Source organism: Anarhichas minor, unplaced genomic scaffold, assembly GCF_050575085.1.
Source record: "Anarhichas minor isolate MPS153535 unplaced genomic scaffold, ASM5057508v1 ptg000011l, whole genome shotgun sequence".
Classification (NCBI taxonomy): domain Eukaryota; kingdom Metazoa; phylum Chordata; class Actinopteri; order Perciformes; family Anarhichadidae; genus Anarhichas; species Anarhichas minor.
In genome coordinates this window covers 14,525,001-14,535,864 of record NW_027466457.1, presented here as the reverse complement: position 1 = coordinate 14,535,864, position 10,864 = coordinate 14,525,001, and the positions used below count along the sequence as shown (strand labels likewise).

General features: G+C 41.0%; 1 protein-coding gene across 1 annotated transcript; it reads right to left on the bottom strand.

Moving 5' to 3' along the window:
* On the bottom strand, positions 1-1,873 carry admb (adrenomedullin b). Its single transcript, XM_076089798.1, has 4 exons — positions 1,770-1,873; positions 960-1,094; positions 410-645; positions 1-68 (listed from the first exon to the last, which is right to left on the bottom strand). Exons 1-4 carry the CDS (start codon positions 1,871-1,873, stop codon positions 1-3), a joined length of 543 nt encoding a protein of 180 aa, XP_075945913.1.
* Positions 1,874-10,864: the final 8,991 nt, after the last annotated feature.

Below are 10,864 nucleotides of genomic sequence, written 5' to 3'. Positions count from 1 at the left end.
TCACGGGTATTTCAGAGAAGATCTGCAGGAATTGTCTTGTATCTCAGCTGCCAAGCTCACATTGGAAGCTGAAGAAGAGACAGACATTCTTGTCAAGTCGCGCAGGTCTGACTTGAGTTCATCCATAAATCACACTCTTAATTCAGACACACTGAAACCTGCGCTTAAGCATGCACAAATCTATAATCGCAATCTCGCTTTCATCCAGAGGGACCTGAGCAAAGTTTCCTGTGAGGTTGCAAACCGTTCGTTTTGCATATCTAGTTGTAAATCTGTGGAATAATACCTTTTGAGGGGACTTATCTTGATCTGCTGTGAGCAAATAACCCCAACAAGGATTCTCCTTTGCCTCTCCATGCCTGTCTTTAGGCCACTGTGCGTGTGCTATTGTGTCTGCGGACTCGCTGACCAGCTTCAGTGCTCCGTCTTTGTCTTACTGTCCGGAGGGCGAGCTGAGCGGCGTCCAGGAGAGAGCGGCGGCGGCGGCCGTAGCCTTTTGAGCCCATCTTGTTCCCAGGGGCACAAGACTTCAGCTCGTTGATCTGGTGCAGCCGGTGGAGCAGGTCGTGGTACACGCATGTGACAAACTTGCAGCCGGATGATTTGTTCGACGTTGACCTCCTGGATCTGACATGTTGTCCAAAGCTGGAAAAACAAAACAAAAATGTATGCTCTATTTTCAGACTGCTTTCCAGGGTGGTTAAATCTCAACAGTCAACACATGACATGTTGACAGGGTTTAAACTTAAATTTAAATTCATGTAAACGTATGGGTGCAATAGAGGATAAATCATCCACCTTCTTCAGTTATCTTAGACATATCTCTTTTCTCACATTTCATTTTGAATTCCTGTAATGTTAGACTGCATCTGGGGGGGCCTTCAGATACTTAATACATGCAAAACTTCAGCCATCAAATGAGAGCAAATATACCATCAAAATGCAGCTGTTCTTGTTACCTTGGTGGAGGCGAGACACCTTTTGCATCTTCATCCTGCTGCGGTCCAACGGTGACGTCAGAGTGCTGCTCGTTGGCTGTCACTAAGCTGCTGCAGAGGTCTCTTTTCACGCGGCTCTGCAGCCATACTTTAAACCTGCCACGGAGAGCGGAAGAGGTCGTGATGGCACAAACTAACTAACACAGACTCTAAGGTACAGACACAAAGTGATAACATCAGTACGACACAGCAGCACACGTCCAAAATATAAGATGATTTGACTCGATGCCAATGTAGCATTTTCCTTTATCACGAACACGTGGAAAAATTGCACGACCGATAAATCTGCCAGGGTGACGTATTGGCCGATGTTTAACTAAACACAGATATATCTGTATCGGCATCTACCTCTACTGGGAAACAAGACATTGCAGAACAGAATGGCAAAATGTTTGAGGTAGTTTGTAGACAACTTCAATGTTTGTCCACTGGGGCACGGCTTATTTTTCAATTGTGAAAATGCCTTTTACGACATATCTTGATCACTATTTTGTCGTAAGCAACTCGGGGATCCTTATCAAACATGGTTTCTATCTGTTCTGACCGATATAGTTCAAAAATCTCAATATCAGCCTCAAACATCCAGTGTCTGTCGAGCTATGGCAACACTGAAATACTCAGACTTTTACTGTGATGTTTTCTGCCCTTTTTCTAACAAACATTACTTGATATAAATATCTCTGGTGTTATTAAGGGCGAGCACCTGATTTAAATGTTAAAGGACCAAATTAACACAATGTTCTCTCAGTGCTCGTCGATCGGGCAGCTCACCTTTTCTTCAGGCTGGTGTTGAGCTCCCCCGCGGTGCCTTTCAGCAGTGGCAGGAGGGTGGTGAGCACACAGCAGCAGATGACCGTTTGCAGAGCTAATCTCATTTTGGCTGGGAGCTGTCAGAGGTGAAGATCAAGAGATTATGTTGAGGAGGTTATAGCTGTAAACTGCTGCCACACATGGTGATTGGTCAATCTGAGACAGGATTGGCTCTGTAGCTGCACAACAGAGTTGGTTAAGAGTCATAGTCTGTTTGTCAATCACAAATCAATATTAATGTATTTTTGCAGGTTATTTTAGAAACATCTGTTTATCAGTACACCCAAAACCACTGACTAATAACTCCCTGTCCTTTAAAGTCATATCCCAAATTTCAATTCAGTCAATTTACATTATTAAACACCTGAAGAACTCTTGAGCAGTCTCTTGAAAATAATCATAAACTTTGATTAAAATTGTGGAAAAAGTCACTTACCTCTGGCTTGGCCTTGTAACTTAATGTAGAGACTTTATGATGCACATCCACGTGTGCTGTGTAACTTCTTTTTTTTTTTAAAAGTTGTTTTGTTTTCTACGGTTGTAAAGAGTTTACCATGAGTTGTAGTCTGAAGTTTACGCTGCTAACATGAGAGGCTTTATAGGAGGAGGGAGGGAGCTGTACCTGAATGCCAGAGCCAGTGGGAGGGACTGTGGGACAGTTCATGTCAACCCCATCCACCCCACATGTAGACACTCAAACCAAAAACATGCAGGGATTATAATCGAGTCAGCAAACCCTAATGCTTACGAGTTTGTGAGCCTTGATTCTGATTCAGTGCACCGCTTCTCTGGGAGAAAGTGTTATTAAAAGAATTGGTTTTGTGCATTTCAGGGTTTTGTAAATTGACCAAATATAAAAAATATTTCCTCTCAGTTTATTTCTTGCTATGCAAATGGCATTATGTGCACCAAGGCCATTTGCATATTCTTTTGTCTTTTCTTTTAATATTTGTCTCGCAACTGGTTATTTTTGGAGTCATTTGTGTGCGTTCATCGGCCGTTCGTGCTTTAAGGCAGTTCAGTTGGGTGTAATTGTTGTTAATGGCTGAATCAATGCTAAAGGAGAAGTGTTGTTTGATGGCTCTATTTCAGTCTGAGTTAGCCATCTGTGATTTGTAAATGGCTACAAAATGTTAAGTGTGTTTAAATTAGCAGTGTGGTCGTGGCAACTACATGCACAGTGAGAGCTCATGAAGGGAACATGTGCTTTTTACTGAACTTGTGCACCTCAAAATGAGCAGTTAAATCAATCTGAGTGCCACTCAGCCAGCGGTAGTTACTTCCAAGCATTATAAACAAGTGTGTTCAGTGTACAGATTAACACGCATTAATCCTTAACGTCTTCCTCGTTAGCTACAAGGATACGAGGAATTAAGAGGCATCAAAAGGGCTAAACGCTCCATATTTTATATTAATTATTTTCATGTAAAGTTTAAAGATTACCCTACAAGACTGAAATCACATTGTGCCCAACGTACCTCCAAACCTTTAATGATTTTAAAAATACATTTTTTAATCGATCCTTCATTTGGCCTTGACTCAACCGAGTTAACAGATTTACTGATGAAACACGAAGACAGTCGGCAAAACTGTCCAATCAATGAATCACCTCTCGGCCTGCATGACTCGATGAGCACAGCTCTTGGTTCATTGAACATAAACAGGAATTGAATTTAAAGACAATAATACATCTTAATTCCTCTTGGTACAAAGGAATTGAACTACAGGTGTGACCCAATTTAAGAAATTGTTTGAACATTGCACAATTAGCATCCTGGTCTGTTAGAAGATTCAAAGCACTGGTAGTCCTTCACAGTTTGTTATAAATCTTGTGTTGACCTGCATTCAGCTGATGTAATCCGAGCCCACGTTACACTGACTACCAGCCTCACAATCATCCTCCTCACCATGTCCGGAGGCTTCATTTCTACAAGCAGTTGTGCCGACGTCAGGTCTGTTTTGATATGACTTTATAAAACACAGTGGCACACAAAGCTTTGATGGCTCCATAGAAACACATGAGTAATGCATTTGGATGCTTTGAATAGATAAACACAGTACCGTCATGGCAACACCACGGCCGAAAAGATGATTCAGTGATGTGTGTTTTAACATGATCCTTTCCCCTTCTTCAATTAGACGCAACGTGCTGCAGAGTTTCATTATTCCAAAACAGATGATCCAAATCTATCAAGCCATAGGTGGTCACTATGTGTCCATATCAGTAAGCCAAGATCTTTTTTATTTTTTCTGCCTTTTGACTTGTTGCTTCATGAATAGCTCTTGTATTACATATAGAAGCAATGAAGACAGTATGGTGTTTGGTTAGAGGACGGACGAAGCTGCGATTGATTTCCACAGTCGGGTCAGTGGAACACGATGTGAGCTCAACGTTGGCAGGCTCCCATCATGTGATAATATTAGATATTCACGGTCTATTTATAGCTGCGTATTTCATCCTGTGTTTTCATTACTACCGAGATGGAAACGCAGGAATTATAGCGATTTTATTAACTCTGCTCTTCATGGGTCTGAAAGAGAACTCTCCCTGGAAACGCAACGTGTGATATGCACCACTCTAAATGTGAGGCCCAAACATTCCTCTTACCTCCTTCCCAAACAACGGAAAATCACAGTATGTGGGGGGGTTTTTCCCTGGAAAAATACAGGATGAGATATTTACCAATTACAGGTGGAAAATCTGTATTTGCCCAAGGAGATGGCAATGTTCCACTTATTCATGACCGATGTGTTCAGAGAGAAATAATAGAACGATCTGAACTAGTTTATGTTTACACACAATTTGCACTTTTAGCTGTATGAATGGTGCAATACAAATAAAGTATATTATTATTATTTCATACACATGTAGCACATGCCGAGACTATACAAGCCTACAGATGACATTGGAGTGTCAACTAGATTAAAATTCTCCAATTAAATATAAGAAAAAATCAAACATCGACTTTAAAGGGTGAAGTGGGTGTAACAAGCATACATGGCAGCTCTGATTGGCTCAGTTTGAAAATCTAGCCAGCAACATGACATAATTAACTGCGACATAATCTTCTACATTACATATTTAGTATTTTACAATCTTGGAACCCATCGTTTATCAGTTTGATGCCACTGGTGACATGGGCCAATATTTCTGGGGTGCCGACGTAGCCGGCGGATTCCCTGGTGACGGATAACCGGGAGGTCCTAACATTCACATGTATTGAGAAACGTGAATGGATTTGGAGTTGAGAGACGACGTCTGGTTCGTGGACTGCCGTTTAAAGGCCTCGAGTTTCGTGTTTTGACTGTTGCCATTTTGGATTACGGCCGTCGCCATCTTGGCTTTTTGCAACCAGTGACCATGGAACAAGGAAGTGACCATATTTGGATTTGCAGAGGAGTGACTTAGAGATGCTGCATACAGCGCTGGTAGCAATCTGTCAATCCCAACGTAGCCCCGCCCTAAAGCATACCCTGCTTTATGGTCTGTTTGACTCTAAATGGACCATAGTTTACTAAATGAACATCATGCTGTATTGAAGAAGACTTGAAACTAGAGATTGAGACCATAAACTCATGTTTACAATGTTTACTGAGGTAATGAATCAAGAGAGAAGTAGAGTAATTTTCTCATAGACTTCTATACAATCAGAGGAGTCGCCCCCTGATGGTCAGCAGAGAGAATGCAAGTTTAAGACACTTCCGCATTGGCTTCATTTTTCAGAACGGGAGGTCGCCGCCTGGTTGATAGTCAATATGGTTGTCAATAGACATAAGTCCTGGAAACAACTTCAAGTTTACAAAATGATGAGGCTGTAACGTCGTCCGTCTGATGCATAAGGAAAAGTATCTTTGTACCAAAACTAGTACTGGCGTAAGAGCCAAAATACAGTGCCCCATTTTCTATAACTTTAATCAAAAATAGCTTTGAATAGGTAATCGATTCTGAACCGAATCACGACACCAAGAATTGAGATAGAATCGTGTGATTAACAAGGATTCAAACCCCAGATCAAACAGTTGATCATCTCGTTTTCCTCAAGATCTCATCTAAATATTGCTTTTCCTGCCCATTGAGAGCACAGCTTATGATTGTGAGTTTCAGATTTACACCGTGTGGGACCGGACGGTCCTGAGAAGTTTGCCATGGGAATTCCAGCACATAAACTCAGAGTGCGATCCCTGAGAGACTAGTCCATCAGAGCCTGATGAGGCTGGGCAGAACCTTTTGTCAGAATACAAACTAAATCTTGTCTAAAGTTATGTAGAGTACAGGTTTCTCTTCCAGCATTGTTGAACAGATCACGGTCTCGATGATTCCATCCATGACCCTACAGAACATGTGTGCGTTGGTTTTTATAATGTGGCAGATGATACTGACTTGATCTACTGTTAAAGTGATGAATTTGGGGATTTTTTAAATTGGCGTGTGTGTGTTTTGGGTTCTGGGTTGTTCTTAATTGCTTGGCATTGACAGTTACTTTCTGCCATTTGGCCACTTAATGCCAGGTGTATGTGTCCTGTGGTACCTGGTGTGTCAGATCTCACAGCCTTTCATAGGTGAATCTCCACAAGACGACGTACAGTGTGCACATTTTGATGCTGTGTGAGAGCTGGCAGTTTTGAATTTGTGATCACTAAGTTCATTCAAGGCTAAAATGATTTGCTAGCAGCTCCATCGTAGCACGGTTTTCCATTATCAGGCAGTTAAAAATGTGAGTATCGTGTCAGAATATCAGTGGAGGTGGGGGGAGACATTTTGTTCCAAAACAATACAGATAGTTACTCGTGAAGGCCAGAAATCTGAACACACATTTAAGCCACAGATGTTGATCTCGTGTTTTGACCTTTTTGTAGCAGGCTTTAATACGTCTCACTTAAAAGCACTGTCAATATTTCCTAAAAAAATGGCGTCAATGTGTTGCAATGGTGCTCCTCCTACGTGATTCATGAATGACACGGAAGTCAACACAGATGAGAAATGGTTCTGATTTCAGTGCTTTATACTGTAGCGGCAGTTTCATACCTTTTTACTTAATCATACACCAGATGTTCAGATTGACGGATTAGAAATTCGTTTTACATTTCATCTTAAAAACTCAGCAGTTTCACCATTGTTGTTGTTGTTGTTGTTGTTGTTGTTGTTGCTGTTGCTGTTTTTAAAGAGTCACTGTAGCCAATGTCATGGCAATCCATCAAATATTTGTTGAGGTATTTTGGTAAAAGACAAAATTGTCGGTCCCATGGTGGTGCTAGAGTAAAGGTCAGAGAAACGCCAAAGTCTCCTCTGGAGACTATGATGTTCAAGGCAATCCATCCAAAAGTCGCTATTTATTGAGCCTTGTTGCTAATACAGCTAAAACAATAATTAGCATTTGTTTTATCATTTCCTCGTGTTTCAGTGTTCTCAGCTCCACCTATCTGCTCATCACCCAATTATACGTATTGATATAGCTTGTCTTGTTCGACCAACACTTCAAGAATTAAGAAAGATCAGCATCTATAATCTATAATCTAAAACACCCACTAACACGGGTACTGATCCCTTTGATTGCTGATGTAGTCAGTGTTGTGTATTCTTCTAGGTTTGATAGGTGTAAGACGGTGTCATTAGATGGAGCTTTACCAACAACCCAATGACACAATATCACATTTTCATAATGGAGTTACCTTAAAAATGACTAACAGTGTACAGACTCTGGGTTAATATCCAGTCAGGGATGGGCGCTAATATTCTTAAGCACTGGTCCTACGGGCCACCAAGCCCCTGAATTTGGTAACCTAAGTACATTTTGGTTGTAAATGTAAATTGATGTAAAAACAATAGAGTAAAAAAGAGTTTAACGCAACGTAACACAACCTTCATTAACTGTGAAACGTCATGTAAGCAAAGTGTGTACACGCTCAAGATCAGACTGGAGACATAACCACCTAAAAGATGGAGGATACTTGTTATCTTCCAATGTTTGTGCTTTTTAAACAGGAAACTCATTTTATATGGTGCTATTTAGTGGAAATGACAATACAACAGCTAGTAGTTTATTAGCGATGGTCATTTTCCTTGATAAGGCTACTCGCACTGTTTGTTTTTAACGTGACAGTCACCACATCTCAATCCAATATGGCACCTTTGGGATGTGAAGCAACGGGAGATTTACATCACGAATCTTCAGCCGACGAATCTGCAGCGAGCTGCGTGAGGCTTTCATGTCAATCTGGACCAAAACGCCTGAAGAATGTTTCCAGCACCTTGTTGAATTTATGCCACAAATAATTAAGACCAAATGTACTTTTTGACCCGCAGCTGACACATATTTGTGTTTTTTTATAGCTGTGGTATCTGGCGATTTTGATTTCTCACTTGGTTTTTATTGTTGCACTGAAATTGCAAATATGTCAGGGATCGACTTGGAGAGTCTTGAAATTCCAGTGGGCGGGGTGCAGGATGGGAAATGAGTTTAGAAAGCCAAAGATCTCAGCACCTGGCAGAGCCATCGATAACTGTCCCACAGATACATAGTTCATTTTGTACTGTTGGTCTATAAATATCTTCCTGATTATGAAAAATTTATAGAAATATCCTGCTACAATCCTGCTGCTTACCAGCAAATTCACCCTGTTTGACAGATTCGCAGCTATTAGCTGCCCAGTAAAACCAGTACTCTGATAATGACCAATGAGCAGCAGCTTCATATTTGGTGTGTCAGCATTAATTCATTTTCTCTACCTTCCATTTTTTCTTCTCGTGTGGGAAGTTTAACTTGCAACGTTCTTGCCACATATACCTTGTTACTATTCTTAGTTTAAACTTGTTTCTAGCTGTGTGTGTGTATATGAGCATCTTAGATGTCTTGTCCCTAGCCAATTAAACCCAACAATAGTCACGGACACAAACATTAGAACTGGAAGGATACGTTGGTCGCTGTCTACAAATGTTTCTCCTTTTTATTTTTGTACTAAGGCAACAAGCGGAGCAAATGTAGATCACATTTTCAAGATGTTTTTGGGCTTAATTCCACATTGTCTTCTCCAATTTCCAGCAGATGGATGTCCCACAAGTGGCTCATAAACGTGTTTCGAAAATAGCATGTTTACTATAGTTATCCCCGTGACGTTAACAGTGTAATTGCAAGCGATGTTTCCTGCTCCATCGCATTCTGCTGCCGTGAGTCATCATCACATGCCGAAGGTCCGCAGTCTTCGCCCACTGCCGCCCGTCGAGGGATTCAGACCCTTTGAAATGTGACGTCGGCCCTCTTGTGAGCTCAGTGATTATACGACACCTCGTTACAATCGGGGAGTTTATCGCCACTTCTTTTTGAGCCAAAGGAATTACTGTCACATTGTGTTCATTAGGAGTCTGTGGTTTCAGGCATGTTTCATCACTTTCAAATTAAGTGGAGAGATGACTTGAGCAATGGTTTAGGAATGTATTTTATTTTTTTAAGACGTACCCTTGAAATCGTGGTTTTGTTGAACTCTTTTCAGATATGGAAAGTGTCCCATCGCCGGCTTCATTTGTCTGTTAAAGTGTAGGCTATTTGTCACTCAGACATGTTTGTAATTACGTAAATGTTCCTCTTCGGTTTTAAGCAGACATGACATGACGGAGCATTTACAGAATGAGCCTCAATGTTTGTATATGTGGCAACTGGTGGATGAGATGGAGCGATTTAAAAACAAAGTATTTTATCATTGAAGACTTATACTCGTCTTCTCTTCTCTCAACAGAAAATACATTTCTAGTCACTTTTAATCATCTAAAGTTATTTCATGGCGCACTCAGCTGCCTATTTAATAAAATCCAAAGTACGGCTGCAACCAAATCAATTAATCTGCTCATTATTATTGCGTTGCCTGAATTGATATTAACAAGCATAAAATAACTCAAATTTCTTAGAAAATCTGATTATTTTGCACTTAAATTCTTATAAATGAATTGTAAACAATTAAGTTCCTACTAATATAAGATTTCGTCCTTATCGCCCTAATACAGTATAAGCTGTTCACATACGACAACAATCAACTTAAAAGTGGCTCATTCACTGTGTTTTGTGGTTGATTAGTTTTTGCTTTGTACATACTAGATGACAACAGTATAACGCTAACGAGACATGCATTTAATTACTCTATGTCCATATTTAACCTTGTGTCGCTGCAGCCTTTAGGTTGATCTGAGGTTGCATTCAATTCAGACTTGTTACAAGGTTCCAGCAACTAAAATTGCCGTTAATGACTTTTATGTAAAAGTGATTTCGGTGCTTATCCAGACAGGCGTTCTCATTTCCAAAATGTATATTAGTCACATTAACTTGGAAGGATGTTGGAGATTAATTGTGATGAGTAAAAGCGGATGAGTAGTGTGGAGGTTGAGGTGAGTCCTCGCCACAGGAGGTTTACGACTGTTAAGATTAGCTGCCATTCTCTCCTTTGAGACGGATACGTCTTTCTTTCTTTTTTTGACAGGAGAACAAAGCAGGTTGTGTTGCTCCGTGGTCATAAATAGCAGCTGCAGTTTAACCGTGATGACACACTTATCCCCGAGGAAGAGAGAGGGTGTGTATTTAGGGAATGGGATGATGGTACAGGAGCGTGCAGGTAATTCTACCCACTATCGCCTCATCAAGCACTTGGCCTTTCACTCGGTAAAAGAAGAGCTCTGCTGACTCGTTCGCCTGCTTCCTTTTAAGCCTGCTGCACTCTGGGTATTATTAGCACGGTTTCATACACTCATTGCAATTAAGTCGGATGCCGGTAAACAATGCTCTGGTAGGAGGCCAGCTCCAAACTTGGCTCGGTCGTGAAAAGTCAGACGGTTTCAACAGAAAAAAAGAGAACAACTTGATGTGCTGGCAGGAGTGCAGAGCGGTCCATGGGGGTTGCAGGGATTCTTTTTTTTCTTTCACAGAAACACTTGTGTTTTGTATTTGCGCCTTGCCACACATTCTTTTGTGTTCGTGGAGGAGGAAGATGATGAGACTTTTGGAAGTCTCTATCTTGTCACGTAAAGCATTCCTCACAGATAGAGTAGGATTGTACAGGCAACCAGTCACCTC

Coding starts and splice junctions, on each gene's coding strand:
- admb (XM_076089798.1), bottom strand. CDS start 1,873: ATGAGATTAGCTCTGCAAACGGTCATCTGCTGCTGTGTGCTCACCACC. Junction 1,095..1,769: donor AACACCAGCCTGAAGAAAAG/GTGAGCTGCCCG, acceptor TCTCCGTGGCAG/GTTTAAAGTATGGCTGCAGA. Junction 646..959: donor GGTGTCTCGCCTCCACCAAG/GTAACAAGAACA, acceptor TTGTTTTTCCAG/CTTTGGACAACATGTCAGAT.